This window comes from Notamacropus eugenii, chromosome 3 (genome assembly GCF_028372415.1).
Source record: "Notamacropus eugenii isolate mMacEug1 chromosome 3, mMacEug1.pri_v2, whole genome shotgun sequence".
Classification (NCBI taxonomy): Eukaryota; Metazoa; Chordata; class Mammalia; order Diprotodontia; family Macropodidae; genus Notamacropus; species Notamacropus eugenii.
In genome coordinates, this window is record NC_092874.1 from 286,508,939 (window position 1) to 286,532,355 (window position 23,417).

Below are 23,417 nucleotides of genomic sequence, written 5' to 3' on the forward strand. Positions count from 1 at the left end.
ACTAATCTATTACATAACACTGTTCCTCTAGTCCAATACCTATATTTTTACAAATGAGGAAATTGAGGCCCAGGCAAGTTAAATGACTTGCCCAAGGTCATTAGGGGTAGGATTTGAACTCAGGTCTTCAGATGCTCTGCAAAGAGCTCTTTCCTGCACCCTGCTCAGTTGACTTCTTTCTGTAATCCCAAAAGAAGACAAGAGTGAACATCAATGGACTGAAATCACCCAAGATTTTATTCTGCACAAAGTTCATTTATTACATAGCACACAAATTAATTTTTTCTTAAATCAACACTCAACAAATTCACATTGACCTAATTTTATATTGCATCTGGTATCACAATGACTAATCTTATCATTTGACTGACAACTAGAATCAACTTTCCAGGTCCAATGTTGAGTTTTCAATGATATACAGAAACAAATTAGAGAATTAACCAGCAAAGCCAGTCTGGTACTCGTAGAGAAATATCAAACCAGTACAAGAAGAGCTCACGTGTACAAAATAAAATAATTACATTGTGTTCCAAGAACATGACATCCCACCATCTATCACGGAGAAATAATTAATGCTTCCCAAACCAATCCCCAGGGCAGTCACTTACAGAATGTCATGCTGCCTTTTGGATCCAAGAAATAGCTTACAACTGATTTATCAGGCATTTGGGGGGGGGCAAAATTTTACCCCCTGACAATAAATCAACCAGAGTGCAACCAGAATGAGGCAACCAGAGCTTTGTCTCAAGGTGCAGGTCTTGCATTCCTTTGACAGTGTAGAAATAACAAAGTTCAGCACCATGTTCACAGGAATTAGCTAAAAACAGGTTCTCTTCTCCAACCCTGCAAGTATCCTGATGTCCCCAAGACTCTGCTTCCCCCATTCCCCTCAAATGAGGACCCTCACTTCAAGATCTTTGCCCCAGGGGCAAAAATTTCTAACTTTGGCTCTGGTTCCAAGGGAGTCCTTTCTAGAAGTCATATTTGGCTTTCATACACAAGTGACATCAAGACTGACTAAACAGGAGCCACGGCTACAGAGGATGGATGCCAAGGCTGAGGAAAGACAGGACAAACCTCACTGCACGTAGATGACAGCTTACACTGATAAATGACATGCATTCTGTCTCCTAGGAATAAATCAGATGGTAATGGGATCCTCATCACCCAGGGCCACAGTTGGAATGTCCTCTAGCATGAAGGGACCATCTCATTCCTGAGCACTGAGCACGTAGGATTCAGACACCATCCCCAAGCTTGGTTCATGGTCAAAGCCCACAATCTGGTGTGACTACGGGGCTGTTCTCACTGTCTAATTTTTTAGGGTCTTGGTAGATGGTGAGAGGGGAGGAGGTGTTGTTTGCTTCTTAAGGCCATTCAACCTACCCAAAGCCAATAAGCTAGTTACAAAAAGCAGTGGGCTACAGTGGTTGCTAGTGAAGAAATACTAGAAAAAAACTACATTTTCTTCAGTGAACCATGCAGGCAGAAATGTACCAGAATAAATAACACCATCTATCCTGAAACAGGTTACATGTTACTGATGGCAACTGATAATAAGCTTATATAATGAATTGTAGCTGACAAAAGCTAGGACATCTCCCTAGATCCTCATTTAGCTAATAATCAGCCAAGAAAGACCTAAGACACCTAGTTCCTGACTCCTAGCCCTGGGGGATTCCCAAGAAGTCACCCACCCACCGCTCCAAGACAAAGGAGAGATGAGTGCAGGTAAGCAGTAGCTCTGACCTGCAGCGTTATTTCTATCATCTTGTTTCTAGTAATATCTTTTGCTTTTACATGACCCATGTTTCTAAACCTGTCCCTCCTTATGGTGTTTCCCACTGGGCCAACCTTCACTACAGAAATGAGAAAAGAGAAAAAAAAATCAGCTCAGCAAAATGAACCAACACCTCAACCATGGTTGATGCTATGTGCCCTAGAACAAAGAGTTGATGTGATTTTCCCAGGGTCCTACAACAAAAAGAAATCTGACATGAGATTACAACCGCCTCTAAGACACATGATTAATTTAAAGCTAAAAAATCCTGCTCTCTGTGGTACTTCAGCCACAGAAATGAGAAGGGAAGGACTCAAAGTGTCAGGTGGATAGTAGTAACCCATGCGGTGGGGCACAGACTTCAAATACAAAGGCCTCATCCTAGCTCTGGGCATAGAGGGCAAAGAACAAAAGGAACATTTCAGGGGATCCTACTTGTGATATCAATAATGGCGGGGTCATCAAGACTGGCTTCAACGATTAGTGGGTAGACATCTATACGCTAGTACATGTCAACTCCCTAGATGAGGAGGAAAATGAGGGCGTCATCCTTCATGGAGAGGGCATGCCCACTGAGCTAGTGGGTCTGGGCTGCACTGAGAAGCCTTAAGATCAGCCAGTCAATGAATATTAAGTGCATACTATGTGCCATGCACCATGCTAAGCGCTAGGGATACAAAGGCAAACATAGATCTAAAACTAGCAACCTCGCCCAATTTCTTCATTTTACAGACAAAGAAACTGAGGCCTCAGTAGGTTAAGTGACTACCCCAGAGTCACACAGGTAGGATCAGAACCCAAGTCTTCTTACTCTAGTTGGCGCTCTTTCCACCGTACACCATGATGCCTCCTGGACTTCCCATGACCAACGACATAAAATCGTAGTTTCCCAGACTTAGAACTGGAAAGGAATGAAGATGTCATCTAGCTCAACCCCTCATTTTTCATATGAGGAAAATGAGGACTAACCAGAAAAATTAAATGACCTGCCCAGGGTCTCATAGGTACACTAAACAACACTGGAGGGATTTTAACCCATGACCTCTGACTCAGAATACGCAATCCTTTCCACTGAAACAATCTGCTTGTCAAAGATGGCTTGTGAGGCTATGCTGGAGCCATCTCAAACCGATTCAGGGAGCTGATGGTTCAGTTTTTTGTGTGAGCACTGACACCTCAGAAATCAAAGAATACTACAAACCAGGGCATGAATTATCATTTTGTTGACAGTCTAGACTTAAGAAAGATGGAGACAATATTAATAATACTGATTAAATTTTAAATTGTGTCATGTATTCATTTTTTCTACAGAGAGCTGACTGTTAAACATTTACCACCCTACCCTTAGTTAAGGGTAATATCTTTAAAATAAACACCGGGCAACTCATGGAAGCAAACTATTCTAAAAAGTAGGGAAGAAAAACGATCTTTTCTTATTTAGAAAAGATCTCTCTCCCCCCTCCACTCGCCTCTCCTGCCAACCCCATTTTATACGTCCAGACCACTCACCATCCTACAGGGTAATTCAGACTATGTCTCCAGGGAAACAGCATTTGGGAGAAGGTCCTCATCAACTAGACTTAACTGAAGCATCCCCTGTGTCCAGGAAGTGCTTGGGAAACGTCTGTTGATTTAATTGAAATGTTTTGGTTCTGAAGTGGTCTCCACTTACTTATTCACTCAGAATAGAGACTAACTGTATTGTATAAAGTATCCCTTTCAGAGGTCAGCATCACATAAATTCTCAGAGTTCCCAGGCATGTTTGGGAAACCATGTTATAAAGAATTTGCTGCAAAGAATAATTCATAATAACAATAACTTTTATACAATCCTTCAAGGTCTACAAAGCACTCTACATATATTATCTCATTTTATCCTCACAACAACCCTGTGAGGTAGGTAAGGGTCATTTTATAAAAAAGGAAACAGACACAGAAATTAAATGATTGCCCAGGGTCACACAGCCAATAAGAGTCTGAGGAAGGATTTGAACTCAAGCTTCCTAACTTCAAGCCCACTTATCTACCTCTGCACCATAATGTGGTACAGCAACAACACTGTACTTTTTATGATCTTTGGCCATATATCCATCATTCTTTTGGAGAGAGGTCCTGGCTATCTATGATTTACATTGTAGGCAGGGAGAATGGAGTTGAGCTGCTGAAAGGGAGTTAAGTCTTTTTAACTTCTATCAATCCATCACCAAACATTAAGCATTTATTACGTGACAGGCACTGTCTTAGGTGCTGAAGATACAAATACAAAAACACAAAACAAGCCCTACACAAGAGGAGTTTACATCCTAAACTAGAGGTTCTTAACCTGGGGTAAACTTTTTCTTAATGTTAATCAACGTATGCCAATATCATTCATTTCTTTTGTAGTCTTCTGCATTTTATTTCATGTACTTAAAAAGAGACTTCATTTGAGTCCGCGACACAAAAAAAAGGGTTAGGAACTGGTGAATCCCTCACTCTAACCCTGCACCCCTCAACCAACAAGAATCACCTCAAGTCCCAAACCACTCACTAAGAAAGTACACAAAAATGACCCCAAAAGCAAGGGTCTGAGATGATGCCTGAGCAACACCACTCTCTTTCCAGCTGGAGTACCAAACTGTTAACTTCATTCTAGTTTGTTGCCTCCAGGTCTTGTGGGCCAACACTAGACTTGCTAACTGTGTGTTGATTTTAATGAGGTTTAAGGGGAGGTGGGGAAAATCACCTAAGTCTGTTGCAAAAAGATTCTACTTGTGCCTTCATCCCATCTTTAGTAGCAAACAATGATACTGATGCAGTTTTTTGCTTTTTGAACAGCTCTTGGATAATTCACGTTAATTGCTTCCAACTGATATTCTCACATTGCTGCTGTCTTATTTTACACGTGAATCTATAACCTTTCTTAAATGAGAGCCACAACCCACCTCCAGCCCCAAATTCTCCTCGGAAGCCTGTGACTATTATTTATCTAAGACAGTTTTCTCTCTGCCTTTGTCAGAGGGAAAAAAAAATCTTTATGGCGGCTAGGTATAGGCTCTTATCTGTCACTCATGACACTCTTGGTCGGCCCCTGGTAAGAAGGTGGCTGAATGAGGATGAGAGAGTGGGAGGGAGTTAGCTACCTTACCCATCCTCCTGCCTGGAGTCCTCCCAGGAACAGGGCTTCACTTCCTTTGAAGTGTTGCAAATTCCCAGGGTGCAGGGTATCATCAAAAGAGAAGTATCAAAATAAGTCTCAAAACCCAAAGATTTGAGGGATGAGCTCTAGCTTTCAAAAAGCCTGGTAGTCCAGTATGAGCATGAAACGTGGCTAAATTATAATTACAATTATAACAAGAGCAGACATTCACACAGTGCTTTAAAAGTTTGCAAAACACTTTATATACATACATGGTGGGGTGGGGTCCTAAAGTCTTGATAAGGTTTTAAGCTCTTAAAGACCTTGGGGACACTCTATTATCTCATTTGAACCCCACAATAACTCTGTGAGGTAGGACCTAAAAGGATTTAGATAAACTCCCTCCACTAATGCAGCATGGTACCTTCTCTGATATCTACAATATAGTCTAAGAGAGTTAACTATAAGTAAATACTTACCTAGGATCACAAAATCAGCATGTGTCAGAGATCCCGACTTTGAGGCTAGCTCTGTACCTAATCTTACTATAAGGGTTTTTATCCCCATTTCACAGGTAAGAAAACTGAGGCTCAGAGCACTTCATTGATTTGCCCAAGGTCACACAGTCGTTAACAAGTACCAAAAGTGGAATTCCAATCCAAGTCTTCTGCTGTTTCCACTATAACAGGCTGCCTCCCTTTTGTAACCTCTCTGAAGGCAGAGACAAAGAGTTACAAGTCTGCGTTTCCCATGACGGTTTGTACATCTTAGGTACCCAGTAGGGAACTACTGAATGAATGATCAAAAAACACAATTCTTTCAACACTCAAAACTTGACCAATTACAACACTCTAGAACTAGTACAAAAAGGACCTTTTCTATCCCAGAAAAATTCATCTCCAAGGCCTTTGTAAACTGAAAGGCTGAATAAATAAAACTTACAAAATGAAGCTCATCTTTCAGCCAACAGAAACCTGGGGCATCTACTGTCCCCTCCTCTTGGTGTCCATAAATTCCCATTATCATTAACAGGAGATACAGATCAGAAAAGAGTTAGACCAGTTAATTCGGAATACCTATTCTATCAAAACAAAGGAAATTTATTCACCAGATAAAACCATATATAAATAGCAAAATACAATATTCATACTTGCTTAGAAAGCTACGTTTATGTTCTCACTGGTATAAATGCCTCAATGTCCATCCACCTCAATGTCCATCCACCTCAAGTGGTTTCTTTGGTTACTTGGCCTGCGCCACCCCTTGTATAAAAGGGAGTCTCAAGTTCCCCGCTGGGGGCTTGTCAGACCAGGCTGGAAGTTCATGCTGTAAGGGAGTCCTCCTGGGATAGAAGGTGTGATTGAGATCATAGCTCAGGAGGCAGCTCAGAGATGCCATGTAGATATCAGCAAATCTAGATAAGCGCCTCAGGAAGTATGTGGGGTTCTGGTCTGTTCGAAACAGGCTTCCAAACTGGGAGTTGAAGAAATTTTTGGTCATTTCTCTGTAAAAGTAAAGAAGATGGAGGAAAGCAGAATGTTAAAACCAGGATAGTATGACCAAAAAAAGAAAACTTTTTAAAAATGAAACCATCAAATGTATCTAATTTTATTTATCAGCCAAGTTTTAAAAGAATAAATTCACAATGGAGCATTAATTTTTCACAAAGAAATCTTCTTACCCTATAATTTTTCAAAATGAATTCCTATCAATTTCCTATCTTTTGGGCAGCTAAGTGGCACCATGGATAAAACATCAGACCTGGAGTTAGGAAGTCCTGAATTCAAATCCAGCCTCAGACACTTATGACCCTGGGCAAGCCACTTAACCTCTGTTTGCCTCAATTTCCTCAACTGCAAAATGGAGGTAATCGTAGCACTTACTTCAAAAGTTGTTTTAAGCATGAAATGAAGTGGTCATTGTAAAATGCTAATCACAATGCATGGCACATAGTAAATATTAGTAATTATCATTATTATTATGTACATTATCCAAAACCCCCCTAAGACAACTGTTATTCAGTTGTTCTTTTTTCAGTTGTGTCCGATTCTTCATGACTCCATTTGAGGATTTCTTAGCAGAGACACTGGAGTGGTTTGCCATATCCTTCTCCAGCTCATTTAACAGGCAAACAAGATGAAGTGACTTCCCCAGCATCACAAAGCTGGTAAGTATGTGAGGTCAGATTTGAACTCAGGGAGATAAGTCTTCCTGACTCCAGCCTGGCATTCTATGCAGTACAGTGCCACCTAGCTGCCCATTTGCCAAGACGTTAATGGACTATCAGTTAAACTCATTGGTCCAACCACTCTGGAAAGCAATTTAAAAACATGCCCTGAAAGTCACTGCCCTTTGACCCAGCAATGACATTATTACGCCTATGAGTTAATGAAGGTAAAGTAAATGCAAACCTAAAAGTACCATACAAGTGCTACCTATCATCACTAGTATTGTTGCTGTTATAATGGGAGATTAAAAGGAGACAAAAAATTGGTGAAAAGGACTCATAGGTAGAAAATTATTTATAACAACTCTTTTTTGTACTGACAAATAAACAGAAAATAAGAGAGTATCCATCAACCAGAGAATGCCTGAATAAATGATGGTACTTAAATAGAATGGAGTGTCATTCTTCTCTAAGGAATGACCAAAGGAGAAGTTGAAGAGAAACCTGGGAAGACTTACATGAACTGATGCAGAGTGAAGTCAGCAGAACCAAGAGAACACAGTATACAGTAACAATATTGTCAAGATGAACAACTTCAAAAGATTTAAGGACTCTGATACATGCGATGATCAACCAGGATTCCATAGGACTGAGGATGAAGCCTACTGTCTATCTTCTGACAGACAGGGGATGGACAAACACAAGGTGCAGAATGAGACATACATCTTTGGACACGGACAATGCAGAGGATTTGTTTTGTGTAAAGATGTGTTATTTGTTACAAGGGTTTTTGTTGTTTTTCTTTTTTTTTTTAAACAAGGGATGGCAGTTGAGAGAGAGAGAAAATAATGTTTGTTAAATGAAAAAAACAAAAACTACCTGCTAAGACCCAGCAGAGAGCACTCTATTTTGACACCCTTTTCCTTAGAAATGTGTTGTTTCCAGGGCCAGAGTCAAAATGGTGGAAGAAAGGCAAGGATTTCCCTGAGTTCTCCCTCAAATACCTTTAAATAATGGCTCTAAACAAATCCTAGAGCAGCAGAACCCACAAAAAGAGAGAGTGAAACAATTTTCCAGCCCAAGACAACTTGGGAGGTCGAGCACAGTTCAGCACAGGCCACACTACCATAGCCCCAACCCTAGCAAACCAGGAACAGACCTTGGGAGCCACTGAATCGGCAGCAGCAGCTGCTTCCAGACTCCCAGCCCACAGATGGGAAGGGGGTCAAACAACTGGTCAGAAGGAGATCACACAGGGGTCTCTTTGCTAGCACTGAGGCCGGACTCTGTTGCTTTGCCCATACTCAAATCCAGGTCACAGTCCTGGGTGGCAGCCCCAGGGCAAGAAGGAGCACTAGCACAACAAAACTTATAGCCACAGTGGAGGGGAGACCCTCCTCACAGTTCCAAGGCAGAAAAGAGTGCTTGTGGTCACTCACCAACCAGAGCACAGGCCAGGAGAGTAGTAAACATATCTCTCCTTAGATCATACCACCTTGGAAGGACTGAAGACTTACAGGTCCCTAGATGTATCTTTGAAAACATCTGCACAAAACCCCCAGGAAGAGTGCACCCTCCACTCTGGAAGCAGAGACCCACTTCAACAAAGATTTATAAGTCATGTAACAGACTGGGGAAGTCAGCAAACAATGGGAAAAAAATTCAGACAACAGAAACTTACTTTGGTGACAAGGAAGATCAAAACATACACTCAGAAAAAGACAACAAAGACAAAGCTCCTCCATACAAAGCCTCCAAGAAAAATATGAATTGGTCATAGGCCATGGAAGGGCTCAAAAAGGATTTTGAAAATCAAGTAAGAGAGGTAGAGGAAAAACTGGGAAGAGAAATGAGAGTAACGCAAGAAAATCATGAAAAATGAGTCAACAGGTTGGTAAAGGAGACACACACACACAAAAAAAATAGTGAGGAAAATAACACCTTAAAAAACAGACTACGCCAAATGGTAAACGAGGTACAAAAAGCCAATGAGGAGAAAAATGCCTTAAAAAATAAAACTGGCCAAATGGAAAAAGAGGCACAGAAATTCAGACAAGAAAAGAACTCCTTGGAAAGTAGAATTGACTAAGTGGAAAAGGAGGTACAAAAGTTCACTGAAGAAGAATTCCTTATAAATTAGAATCGAGCAAATAGAAGCTAATGACTTTATAAGAAATCAGGAAACAATAAAAAAACCCAGAAGAATGAAAGAATAGCAGACAATGTGAAATATCTCACTGGAAAAACAACTGGCCTGGAAAACAGATCCAGGAGAGATAATCTGAAAATTATTGAACTACCTGAAAGCCATAATTAAAAAAAGAGTCTAGACATCACCTTTCAAGGAATTATCAAGGAAAGCTTCCCTGAAATGATAGACCAGAGGATAAAATGGAAATTGAAGGAATCCACTGATCACCTCCTGAAAGAGATCTCAAAATGAAAACTCTCAGGAATATTATATTCAATTTCCAGAGCTCCCAGGTCAAGGAGAGACTATTTTAAGCAGCTAAAAAGAAATAATTCAATTTTCTATGGAGCCAAAGTCAGGATAACACAAGATTTAGCAGCTTCTATATTAAAGGATCTGTAGATTCAGAAAAAAAAGTCATCTAACTCACTAGTGACTGGAGAAAAGAAATTTAAACCAGGTCTGAGGTACTACTTAATATTTGTTACATTGACTAATAGAACAGAAAAGGAAAATGATAAATGATGGAGAGGATGTGGGAAAATGAGATATTAATCCATTGTTGATGGAGTTGTGAACTGATTCAACCATTTTGTAGAGCAATTTGGAACTATGCCCAAAGGTTATAAAAACAATAAAAAAAAAAAAAAAAAGAAAAGGACCCATCTGTACAAAAATATTTATTAGCAGCTCTTTTCTGGGGGCAAAGAATTGGAATTGAGGGGATGTCCATCAACTGGGGTTTGGCTGAACAAACTGTGGTACGTGATTGTGATAGAATCCTGTGGTGCTATAAGAAATTATGAGCAGGATGCTCTCAGAAAAACCTGGAAAGACTTATGTGAGCTGATACAAAATGAAATACTCTGTGTACAAAGTAATGGCAGTATTGTAAACTATGAATGAATTAGCTGTTCTTGGCAATACCATAATCCAAGACACTTATGGTGTCTGAATACAGATTGAAGCATCCTTTTTTCTCTTTCTTTATTTTTCCTGAGGTTTTTTTTTTGAAGACACTACATTTAAGCATTTACAAGATGTAAGCCTTACCTCATCTCCTTTCTTTCCTTTTTCCACTCCTGCAAAATCATCTGTGATGTTTCATCTCTGTGAATCTAAGGAATGAAAACATAACCGTTAGGGCTGTGAATGGTGTCTTTGGTGTATACATGTGTGTGCATGTGTGTTGTACATGTGTTAAGCAATTAAAGTAAAAACAAACCAAACGCTAACCAAAAATCGACTTTCCCTCAGGATGCCTTTTTTTCCCATTGAATCTCCTAATTGATCCTTATATTATTATGACTCACGCCTCTACTGGGGTCCTTCATGGATACCTGATCATGCTGCTCTCGGTTCTTAAAGACACAAGGTCCTGGCCTTTAGACCCCCAAATGGAAACATTTCCACTATAAGCAGTGGACTGTGGTCATACAAGCATCAGCCTGGCTAAGGACAGAGGATTTCATCACCAGAAGGGTGACTACCAAGTGATGCATTTATTTTGGCTATAGCAACTGATGAAACCATCTCCTAAAATGAAAAAAAAAAAATCTGGTAGCACTAGCAGAAAGGTCTCCACCAATGGAACAATAGACACCTTATCCAAGGACAAGGTATACGAAAAGGAGAGCAGATGACATATAGGGATATGGACTAGAGCAGTGGTTTGATTCATATAGGAAATTCCTGGCTGAGGGAATTCCCTCTAAACAACGCAAATCAGCACCTTCTCCAAAGTTTAGAATCTCAGGGTTGCCTGGGAGACCAAGAAGTTTTATGACTTGTTCAGAGTTACACAGATGGTAGAAATCAAAGGTTTCATTACCTGCTCTGTCACTATGGCCATGGAAAAATCACTGAGCCCCCTAGACTTCTCCTCTAGAAAATGGGGGATGAAAGGAGGTGACCTGTAAGGGTCCCCTCCAGCTTAAATCAAGGACTTTACAAATCTTTTGAGGAATTCAAGTAACTCTCATTTAGAGTATCTCATCATTGTCAACTCCCTATCTCATTCCCCACAACATCAATTGTTCACCTTCTCTTCTCCCTTTCCACCCCAGTGCCATGCTTACAACAGATGGCTCAGCTTTCTGCTTCCATGAGAAGATGAGAGCCAGTCAAGGTGGGCCCCCCTGCCCACTTCAGCAGCATCACCCACTCCCTTCTTCTCTCCTGTGACCACAGAAGGTGAAACCATCAGAGGAACCGAACACTTGGTTCCGGGGGCACTCTTGAGGGCTATCCAAACCAAATTAAATTTAATTGGGAGAGAGTTGTGATCATAATTACACAGACTATTATAATACTGTAATTATAAAATATTTATATTTGTAATAATTTACAATATATTACAAAATAAAATATAGATACGATTACATTTTCAAACTAAGTCACTATGTAACCCAGAGGGATCCTTTTCCTATAAATTTCTATAAATTATAAATTCTATCAATAGAATTCTATAAATTTCTACGTGAATTTGATGTCATTGCTTTAGAACATTATTCTCATCTTCTCCCTCATTTAGGTCATGGAATCTTAGGATTTAGAGTTCCAAGAGACTTTACAGATTATCCAGTCCAACCTCCTCCCCCCGTTTGGCAGATGGGGAAATTGAGGCCCAAAGAAGTCCACAGGACTCTAGGGTTTAGAATTGGAAAGTATTTTACAGATTATTCACTCCAACCCCTCAGGAAACTGAAGCCTATATGACTTGGCCAAAGGTAACACAGGGCCGAAGTAGCATAGCCAAGAGTCCAAACCAAGTTGAAATGATTTACCCAAGGTCACACAACTAATTCTGACAGAGCCTGGACTCAAATGCAGGCTCCCTGACTGCAAATCTAGTACTCTTTCCCCTGTACCCAAATACCTCTGGGGGTCTACTAAGACCAGAGTCCTGGCCTAAAATAAAACTACTTCTGACTTTCCATTCTTAGGTCATGTCATCTCTGTTTAAATATGCACCATTCAAAAACAAAGGCATCTCAAGGAAAAACAGATGTGGACTCACACTCAGCTGATGCCCACCAGACCAAGAGAGAATGCCAGCCCCAAAGCTATCCCAGAAACCTAGCCAGCCTCGTTTCAGAGTCCCAAATTCCCAAGGGCAGAAATGCAGTAGCCAAAGATGACAGTCAGCAACAGGTGGCTTCTCTCCTCCCCTCTCTCTCTCCTCTCTTCTGTGCGCGCTCTCTCTCTCTCTCCCCCTCCCTCTCTCTCTCTGTCTCTCTCCCCGTCTCTCTATCTCCCCCTTCTCTCTCTCTTCCCCTCCCTTTCTCTCTCTCTTTCCCTCCCTATTTCTCTTTTCTTTCTCCCTTCTGTGCACTCTCTCTCCCCCTCCCCTCTCCCTCTCTCTCTTTCTGTCTCTTTCTGTCTCTTCCTCCCCCCTTCTTCCCTCCCCCTTTCTCTCTCTCTCTCTCACGCGCATTTGGGTAGAAGGTGGGAGGGAGGGCACGTATTATTTTAGAAACCTAAGTCAAACACCAAATAGCTGGGTAGCTCTCTCTGGAATGCCACCTAGAAACCTTCTTCTACTACATTAACTGAGGTCATCCACCGCACTCCTGATCATCACCTGCTCAAGGCCAAGGATGCCCAAACAGCACCTCCCAAACTGGGCCTTTCTTCCTGATCCCTAGCCAGTCTCTTCCCTTCCTACCACCCTTATACCCATCCCCCCACCAGAAACTTCTTGTACATATAGTTTGTATTTACTTATCTGTGTATGAGTTATTTCCCCCAGTAGAATGGAAGCTTCTAGAGGTCAGGTTCTCTCTTTTTTTTGTCTTAGCATCTCCAGAGTTATACAGTAGGTGTTTAATAAATGCTCATGAAGTGACTGAACTTCTCCAATTATTCAGGCCCCAAGATAAAATAATGAAATTGACTTTTAAAAACAAAATATTCCAGGATTTATAATAACCAAAACAAAGCTGGTCTTCAAAGGCTTAGTCCAAAAAGCCTGGAATTCCTCTTTCTGAACCAGCTCATGAATTCACATGCAAAAAAACCAAGTACATTATTTTATATCCACAGGCTCATTTTGTTCTTTTTTTTAAAACTATCCTTCTTCCTCCCTCACTCCCCAAATATATTACCCAGCTTGATCATGCATCTTATTCACCAGTTAAATTCACATTGTCTTGGGCCAGGATGCTAGTGCAATTGGGGAGGCTTGAGCTAACCCCAAAGTCGCCCACAAACAACACCAGCTAGGAGTGTGAGAACCAAAGGATCTGTAGGATCATTTGACCCAGTTTGCCCTCAGGCCAAAGGTTCTTAACCTAGGATCCAATGACCTAGGATCTATAGATGGATGTCAAGGGGTCTGGGAACTTGGATGGAGAAAAATAATTATATCCACTATCTTTCAATCCATTATCGTTTCTTCGTCATCTTAAGTGTTTGATTTCATGCATTTAGAAATCTCGTGCTGAGGAGTTCCATAAGCTTAATCAGATGGCCAAAGAGGCCCATGGCACAGGGAAGTTAAGAAACTTCTCCTGGTTACACTGATCTGGGAATCCACCAGCTCTGGGTGATTCACTGCACCAGTTACAGCTCAGACATCCTCAAAGCCCTGCTGTCTGTGGAGACAGTCAAAAGACTTGAGGCCTGGACTCTAGAGGCAATTCCAAGAGGAGGTCCAGCATCACAGAACTATAAAACGTCTGAGTTTGCAGGAGGCATGGAGGCATGTAGACCAAACCAGAACAGGACAAAAGTCCCCTCTGTCAGATCCCTGACAAGTCTGTGCTTGAGCACCTTCAGCGAAGGGGAAGTCACTATGTCCCCAGGGAGCCCCCTCTGCTGAGGCTGGAAAAATAGGATCAACACAGCTAGCAAGCCTGGAGTGACTGATTCTGAGGTCCAGCATTGTGTCACTTAGCTCCCTAGTCAAGCCAAGGACTCCAGAGGTCTTCTGTTCTACAAAGAGAGGGGTTTATCTGAGATAATCACAAAGTAGTATGAGTGCGCGCATGTGCGCGCACACACACGAAACCAAAACCAGCTTCACCAAAAGACAGAACTAAAGCTGCTGAGGGTGTTTGCTCTATCTCCCCTGAGAAGAGGGAATGTGTGGCAGCCCTCCTGTCAGGGGCCTCAGGGCCCTTTGCTCACTTCTTGGGTCCTACTTCCATGACAAAGGAGCCAGCCAGATATCTGCCTTCCTTTCCAAAAGTGATCTGGGAAGTTAGGAGTTAAAAACCTGAGGGAAGGCACTTCTGGGTTGCCCAAGGGAAAGCAGCTGCTCTGGGCCCCTTGTCCGGATCAAACTAAGCCTGTTCCAGATTGAAAGAAAGAGGAGAAGGGAGAAGGGGTGCCATGTGTGGGAATCTGGAATTCCACAGAGAAGAAACAGCACAGTGATGCATTTGCCCTTAACTCCTCAGACTCCTTCCATGAGGGGAAGGAAACTGACAGGTTTAAATTCAAGTTGTTTATAGTATTATCACATTATTATTTAGAAATATTAATATTATTAATAATTATAAGCATCAACTTGTTTGTTGAATGTATTATGTATATTAATTATTTAAATTATATTAAAATCATTTAAATATTAAATACCATTTTTTTAAAAGCTCTAAAAGGGTGAGAAAAGCACAAAACATATGACCACATGGGAGCCAGATAGAACCTTAAAACCACCTTATCCAACCCTCTCGCTTTGCACATAGAGGAAATCGACTGTCAGGGAGGAAACTTGCAAAAGGTCACCCAGCAGAGATGAGATTTTTAACCTAGGGACCTCTGACCCCACATCCAGTGCTCTTTCCAGCATCCCACACCCTAGACCAACCCAGGGGAATGAATGCTGAGTCAGAAGACACAAGTTCAAATCCTGATCAGCGCTGACACTGACCAGACGTGTGCTCCTCAGCTAGTCAGTCTACTTCTCTGAGTCTCAGTCTTCTCATACATAAAATGGGGACAATAAAACTTGTAGCATCTACTCTTAGGGTTGTTGTGAGGAAAGCATTTGAAGCTGAAAGATACAGAGAAATGAGAATTATTAACCTGTCTTCTGGGCAGTGCTGGCACCTTATAACTGTTGATGGAAATCAGTACAGCGCAAACAAGCGAAGGAACTGGGGCAGCCTTCCAGATAACCATGAAAGCCAAAGGCAATATGTTTTCTTATTGCAATAATAGTCAACTAACTCAACTAACTCAACTAACTCAAAATCCATTACATATAAAAATATGTTTTACTTCATCTGATTAAACTCAATACCTATTAAGATCCCATTTAGGCACTGTGTGACTTGGTTCTATTATATAGGGAAAAATCACTTTTTGTTTTTTATCTAGACCAGAGCTTTCATGGGCAAAAGGAACTCTCAGTGAGGAAACTCCCTCAAACCAAGCAGATCATCCCATGTTCTACACCTTTTTGTCTTGGAGGGTTACCTAGGGGAACTAAGGTAGAGCAACTTGTCCAGGGACACTCAGCTGTTACATGTCAGAAGCAGAACTTGAACCCATGCTCTTGTTACTCCAAGGCCACCCCTCTATGTACTTGGCCAATCTGCCTCAGAAAGGCCGTGAAAAAAAAAAATCTTACTTAGAGATGAAAGAGATCCAGTCAAGTGATAGCTCCTTCTACATAAAATAGCATTTTTTAAACGTGTTTTTCTATTTTTGAGAGAGGGGGAATCTCGACTTGTGAGTTCATTGTGAGTTCCCAAGTGAGTTCCCTCTCAATGCAAATATGCAACTGTTTTGCAACTGCAGCCTTAGGAAGTGGCCTGACTGGTCATACGACCCGCCCCAGTCCCAATGTGGCAGAAGTGGGACTTAAATCAGGCCAATTCTATGTCAGCTTTCTTCTCACAGCAGACATAGTGGGGAAGAAAGCACATCAATGTAATTTACATCCTTCCCTAAGATTTACAAGATGCTTAGCCGATGGGGAGAATAAAACGAATGGGCACAGAATTATGGATAGGCAGTGATGCAGTGCTAGATCTTTGGCCTTTCAACTGAGTTGAAGTTTTACAGAACAAATCCTTTATTGGGGACTTGTTCTGTGAAGTCTGGATTCAGTCAAAGGGCCGCACTTGAGGCCCGAGAGGGCCACAAGTGGCCTGGAGGCTGCAGGTTCCCCACCCCTATGCTCGTCTGAATTCTGCCTCTGTTGCTTTCCAGCTACATGACTATGAGTAAGTCCCTTAACCATACTGCACCTTAGCTACCTCTGCAAAATAGGTATAGTGACCACCTTGGATAGCTCCCTCACAAGTCTGTTGCAAGGCTCTTGTTTAAATGAATGCCAATTACTTTTATCATCTACTCTCAAAGCTATCCATGGTGTAACGGATATAGAGCTGGTCTTGGGGTTAGGAAGGTCTGGGTTCGAGCCTGGCCTCAGACAGGCTGTGTGACCCTGGGAAAAGCCCTAAAACTAGAGGTAGCAGAAAAAGGGGATTGCATTGGCAGCAGAATCTTTTTCATCCAGAAGTCTCTTTGGCAATGTGTCATGGGTCCGGTCAGTATCCTGCTGCACTGAATATATCCGGTGTGTATCTAAATGTTTATGTATTGTCTCCTCCGTTCAAATAAAAGTCCTGTTACAGTAAGGGTTATTTCATTTTTGACTTTGTATCTCCAGGGCCCAAGCGCAGGGCCTGAACTAATAAATTATTAATCAATTTTCAAGGTAATAGTAAACAATTTAAACACAAGAATAAAAAGCTAGTTGAACGGCTGATTCTAGTGGTTCAGTTTGGTTCAGTAGTTTTTCAGAAAGAAAATCAGGGAAGGCTTCACAGAGGAGATGGCACCTTGGAATACACAGAAATGTCCATTTTTTGATGGCACCTTGAAGGTCAGGTTGATCTATGAATGAGATACCCAGGAGAAGGAGCAGGCAATCTCCCTGCCAGCCTAGAAGCCTGAAGCCAAATCACAGATTGCTGGCCGCTGAAGAGGCCCCAAGACCCATGAGCCTCGGCTACGTTATTTGTAAAATGAGAAAGTACTATGGTCGGGCAGCCACCCGAAAGAGGATTCCTGGCTGAGCTAACGCAGGTTTTCAGAGGCCCTTTCATGGAGATGGAGTTGGAGAAAGTCTTACCAAAAAAAAAAAAAAAATCCATCCTCAGTGATTTATCTGTAGTTCCTGAAAATGATCTAAGCCTTGGTTCAGTCTAACCTTAAACAGGAAATACCTGAAATGACTTGGGCTGGTGTAATCCCTCCAGACTTAAGGAGGAGAGAAGAGAAGAAAAGAAAGCAGGAGAGGAGAGAGAAGGAGGAGAAGGGGAGAAGATAAGAAAGGGAAGGGATGAGAGAGAGAGGGAGGGAAGAGGAGAGGGAGAGAAGGGAGGGGGAAGGAAAGGGGAAAGGGTAGAGATCAAAGGGGGAAAATCCCACAAACCTGCATCTGTTCCAGTAACCCAGTCAGGGTCTGCAGCCAGGTCATGGTCTGAATGTACTGCTCCGTGTTCATAATCTTGATCTCTGATCTCAGCTCAGGAATAATGGCCCCCGTCCGCCAGCCATGTTTCAGGGTCAAGTCCTGCCAAGAACCAACATGTGTCTTAAGCTTCATTACCTCCTTCAGCCACAATTGGTGTTTGCTCAATGGTTTTTTAATTGTCCCGATTAGTTATTAACCAAGCTGGATGAATGACTTACATTTCATCACTAACATTACAGCCTGGGCTTTAACCATTTCACCTCCATGAAAAGTTTCAGCCTGGGAATCATGGCAACTGCTAAGGCTGCCCAGATCCCGAAAGGCTCACTCTGGAGCCAATAAGAAGGAATAGTCTGTTCTTATGTTAAAAATAATAATAATTAAAGCAATGAATAAACTTAAGTTTTAATAAACATCCCAGACCTATCACTTTCCTGTGTGACCCAGAAATTCACTTTACCCCTGTGGGCCTCAGTTTCTTCATCTGTAAAACATGAGGAGGTTGAACTAAGGTCACAATTCTAAAGTGGCAGAGCCTAGAATCAAATTCAGCACTTGGGACTTCAAATTTAAAACGATTTCCATCGTATTTTCTCTCTTTCTGTGTGTGTCTGTCTGTCTCGGTTTGTCTGCCTGTCTCTGTTTGTCTGCCTCTCTTCCTCTTTCTCTCTGTGTCTGTCTGTCTGTCTCTCTCTCTCCCTCTCTCTTTTTAGGATTTCCAATGGTGATGAATTCTTGTCCATTGAGGGACTTTTGCCAAAAGCCAAACATTATTTGGTATAATTCAGTAAATAAAAAATGATCCTAGCACAATTGATGTTTTAATATATTTCTAGACAGCTTAAAGGCTTGCAAAGTGTTTTCTATACATTCACAAACCTTTCTGGGGGGGAGAGTATCATAAGTATTACTAGTCCCATTTTACAGATGAGTAAACTGAGGTACTTACTGCCTGTGGTCACCTAGCTAGGAAAGATCAGGATCTGAGATCCTGGTCAGGAGCCAGGGACGGGTACTATACTGGGCCAGAATGAGCAGACAGAGATAAGCCTGCATGGCCTGGGAAGAGGGGAGTGGGGAGCACAGTTTTCAGTCTTCCTAAATGGTTTGTAGTTGCAACCTTTACACGCTGCTCCAGCAAGGAAGAACTCAAAGATGCTGGAAAACTACCAGGGCCCATAGTCACCTGTGACCCATCCAGATAGGCTTGTTCAAGATAGTGGTAAATGAGGAGCTAGCCAGGCTTCAAGCCTGAGACACAGCAAAGGGCCATTAGCATTAAGCATCACCATCACCACCATCTCCCATCCACAAAAGCACAGAAAAAGGTTGCGGTGGATGAAGGACTGACTGGGAATCAGAAACACCTGGTTCCAATCCCACCTCAGACACTACAGGGAGTTCACTCAACCTCTTGGTGCCTCCATCTATTCACCTTCGAACTGGAAACAGGGGTGGATTCAATGGCCTCCAAGGTCCTTCCCAGTCCTAAATCTATGACCACATGATCTTAGAAGATCTCCTTATAGGAAAACAGAAACAGAAACCTCACAGAACAGGAAGGTGCTGGGTGGGGAGAGGGGTTTGGGAAGGGGCAGCTGCATCTGCAGAAGAACACGAAGCACCCAAGAAACCTCTCCCCCATCCAAGACAGATCTAAAGGGCCAGCCCAGTCCATAAAAATAGGAATTTGTGGCATGCTGCCCAGTTTCCCTGCTAAGGTCACCTTCCATTACTCTGTATGACGCTTGCATATATTTCTTTATGTATATACTGTTTCCCCCATTAAATTAGAAGTTCCATGATAGCAGGGACTGCTTTTGACTTTTCTTGGCCTAGTACACAGTAGGCACTTGATAAAAGCTTGCTAACTTGATTACGTATCCCTTAAGCACACTGTTGTTCAACTGTGTCTTTCTCTGTGTGACCCCATTTTGGAGTTTTCTTGGCAGAGATACTGGAGTGGTTGGCTATTTCCTTCTCCAGCTCATTTTACAGATGAGGCAACTGAGGCAAACAGGGTTAAATGACTTGCCCAGGGTCACACAGCTGGATTTGAACTCAGATCCTCCTGACTCCAGGTCCAGCACTCTACAACCTAACAGCAGACAATTGATAAATGCCTACTAACTTGATTTATTATCCCTAGCACCGAGCACAGAGTAATTGATTAGCGTGCTAAATGACTAACTGACCATAACAGGTGGGAATGGTCCCTATTCTTCTATTAACACCAAAAGAAACAAGTCATATATTAATTCACTTTTCATTAACTAGAAACACACACTGACTCAAGCCCACACTGGAACAGAGTGAAAGGAAGGTTACTTACAGCCAGATCACTGTATATGTGATCTCCAAAATACAACACTTTGGATCCCCTCCATCCAGTAAGCTTCAGAAATTCATATAAATTACCCTGTAACAGAGAAGAAAATATTACTGTATGTGAGGAGTATGGACCCATTTATACACAGCTTTACAAAGCAACAAGAGATAAGCCGTATAGCAGAGTGGACAACGGGCTGATCAGGCCTTCAGAGAGCCCTGGGTTCAAGTCATGACTCTAACACATTCTGGCAGTGGAATCCTCGGTCATGTCACTTAACCTGTGGGTGCCCCCAGGGAACTAGTTCTCTAAGACTAAGTTGGAGAGCATGTGAGATCTGCATCGATGGAAAGGCTTCTACCTCTGGAGTTCCCTACAATGATAAAATCAAAAAAGTGGACTCAAGCAAAGAAAAAAATTAAGAAATCTAAATAAGTCCCACATGCCTTATTTTAGTATTAGAGATCGGCCTGATTCAATAATCGGGGCATCCCAGGCCTACACATGCCCCCTATCAGGAGGGGAACAAATTCAACCTGCCCGAAACCACTCAGTTGATACCTGATGAATGACACACACATGAGAAAGTTATTTTTAAAAGGATATTTAATTTTCTCAGTGGTATCTTAAATCTCATTTACTATGGAAGCAACACACATTTAAATGTGACAAATTTTAAGCCAGAACTCAGCAGTTCAAATTTTATTTTTCTTCTACTTAGAATAATAAAGTAGGGTCTTAGGCTCATAGCTGCATAACTGAAAGCGTCCTCAGCTGGACCTAGTCCAACTCCCCTCATTTTTACAAATGGGGAAACTGTGGTCCAGGACACTGAAATGATTTCCCCAGGGCCCAGAGGTAGGATTATATAGGGTCATATATGTAGAGCTCGAAGGGACTACAGAGGTTATCTACTGCAGCCTTCTTGCTTTAGAGATGAGGAAATTGAGACCCATGGAGGGACTCAGCCCTAGGCACACAAGGGACAAGTAACAAAGCTGGGGTCCCATGACCCCAAAATCAACACTATTCATCACACCGTGAACAAAACATACTGATTCAACCCTGAACCACACCCAGATTGCTTTTTGAGGTTAATATTTCCCAACCCTGAAATCAAACAACATGAAGGAATGAACAGACGCAGTGTGGGAGAGTGGACAGAGAACCAGCCTTGGAGTCAGGAAGCCCTGGGTTCAAACCCCAACCTCTCACAAAGACTGGCTGGGTGACCCTGGGCATATCCCTTGATCTCTCAATGCCTTTGACGACAAGATGCCCACCTGCAAGTTGCCACTATGTCCTGGTAGATGGAATTTCTTCATCTGGGAGTTCCAAATACCAATGAAAGCAAAAATTCAATTTTTTTAAAAAATGGACTTGACCCCTTTATAATACCTGTTTGTAAATCTGGCCTTTTTCCAGTTTGTGGATCTTATTCCAGAGAAGTACGCCTCTTTCGGTCACCTTACGGAATGGTCTAATGAGAGAAGTATTGTGCATGATATGTTAGTACATGACTTTGATATCAATAGTTTGTATGTACGTAGCACTTTCAGGTTTTCAAAGCACTTTACAAAGATTATATAATTTGAGTCTCAAAACAATCCTGGTGCTGTTACTGCTCCAATTTTACAAATGAGGAAACAGCCTCAGTGGGCTTAAGTGACTTGCTCAGGGTCACACACCAAGTAAGAGACTGGGGCAGGATCTGAACTCAAAACTTCCTGATTTTCAAGTCCAACATTCTTTCCCCTCTACCATGCTAGTCCATCTTCCTATGTTATATTATTCCTGAGTCCTAGCAGAAGTTAATAAGAGGATTCTAAGTCTAGAGATGGGAGAGACAGCCTTTGGGCATCTGGTCCAATCTTTCTCATTTTACAGATGAGAAAGCTGAGGCCCTCAGAGAAGTGACTTGGCACACAAGTAGCAATTAGTTGTTTTTTAGTCGTGTCTGATTCTTCAATGACTCCATTTGGGATTTTCTTGGCAGAGAGACTGGAGTAGTTTGCCATTTACTTCTCTAGCTCATTTTATAGTTGAGGAAACTGAGGCAAACAGGGTGAAGTGACTTGCCCAGGATCACACAGCTATTTGAACTCATGAGGATGAGTCTTCCTGACTTCAGGCCCATTGCTCTGCGCACTATGGCACAAACTAGTATTTAAAGTCTCCATAAACATGAACTGGCCCCAAAATAACCTTTATAATCTGACAATGAAGGAAGAAGGAATTGCCCATCACCAACCCAGTTGAAAAAGCAGTCTTGAGGGTAGAGACGGCTTTGTTTGTCTTTGTATGTTGAAGCCTACCACAGTGTCATGCCAAGAAGAGTCCTTAGGATTCACACCAAAAGTCAGCTGGAAATTTAGTGGCCTGGTGCCTGGAAGGATGGTGACTCTCTGCCACACAGGAAAGGAAGCAGGACTCCCAGGAAGTACCAGTCCCTTCCCCCGGCCTCGTCTCAGCCATCACAAAGAGGATAGTAGAAAGAAGGCCAGAGAAGGCTCTAGGATCCACATATTTCCCAGGCTCAAAAATTACTCAGCAAGTATTTGTTAATCGCTTATTGTATGCCAGACAATGGGTTAAAATCTGGGGATACAGAGAAAAGCAAAAACAGTCCTGTCCTCTAAGCTTATCCTCTAACTGGAAAGATAACTGATAAATGAATATGTACATCCAAGATGGAAGGTAGTGATGTGCAGATGAATTAAAGAAGTCTGGGAGGGTGAGGAAGAAGGATGGAGATTCGGAAAAACCATAAAAGTTTGGTGTAGAACTCCAGAAAAATGCTAGGAGAGATCATTGAACATGTTTTGGGGAACAATAGATACTACCAAAAGCCAGCCTGGATTCCCTTAATACAAACCACACTAACCACAGTCCCTGCTTTACTGGTTCTATGGCACAGAAAGAAACAACAATTAATACATTTGTTAAGCACCAGTGTGCCACTGTGCTCAGCACCGGGGATACACGAAGACAAAAACAAAACAGTGTAGGATCCTCAAGTTCACATTCTAGAGGGAGGATATAGATTTCCACAAGACATTGAAGAAAATCTCCCCTGACATGCTCAAGGATAACTGTGGGCTGACAATAGCCCTAGATTCCTAGATGGGTGAAGAGTTTATTAACGAGTCAGTGTCAGTCTGGAAAAAAACTAGTAACCATCAATAAACAATAATTTATTAAGAGCCTTCCCCATGCAAATGGTAGCCACTAAAGATGTAAGGAAAAAACAAGATAGTCTTTGCCTTCAAGAAACTTACACTCTAACAGGCATTTGTTAAGCACCTACTATGTGCCATAGGAGGCAGCTAGGTGACTCAGTAGGTACAGCATTGAGCCTGAAATCAGGAAGATCCAAGTTCAAATCCGGCCTCAAACAC

The 23,417-nt window shown here is 42.0% G+C and overlaps 1 protein-coding gene across 2 annotated transcripts in view; it reads right to left on the reverse strand.

Annotated features, from left to right (window-relative positions):
• Positions 1 to 214: 214 nt before the first annotated feature.
• The window catches only part of NT5DC3 (5'-nucleotidase domain containing 3), a 76,287-nt gene continuing 53,084 nt past the window's right edge, over positions 215 to 23,417 (reverse strand). The window contains exons 10-15 of one of the 2 annotated variants that reach the window (XR_011977384.1): positions 21,418 to 21,499; positions 20,023 to 20,109; positions 17,649 to 17,789; positions 10,310 to 10,374; positions 7,584 to 7,741; positions 6,318 to 6,402 (exon numbers count right to left, since the gene is read on the reverse strand). Coding sequence is in view for 1 of the 2 variants with exons in the window: in XM_072655760.1 (XP_072511861.1) it covers positions 6,141 to 6,402; positions 10,310 to 10,374; positions 17,649 to 17,789; positions 20,023 to 20,109; positions 21,418 to 21,499 (637 nt within the window). In the remaining variant the exon portion in view is untranslated. Of the gene's footprint in view, positions 6,403 to 7,583; positions 7,742 to 10,309; positions 10,375 to 17,648; positions 17,790 to 20,022; positions 20,110 to 21,417; positions 21,500 to 23,417 lie in introns of both variants that reach the window. The other variant, XM_072655760.1, reaches the window with a different exon arrangement.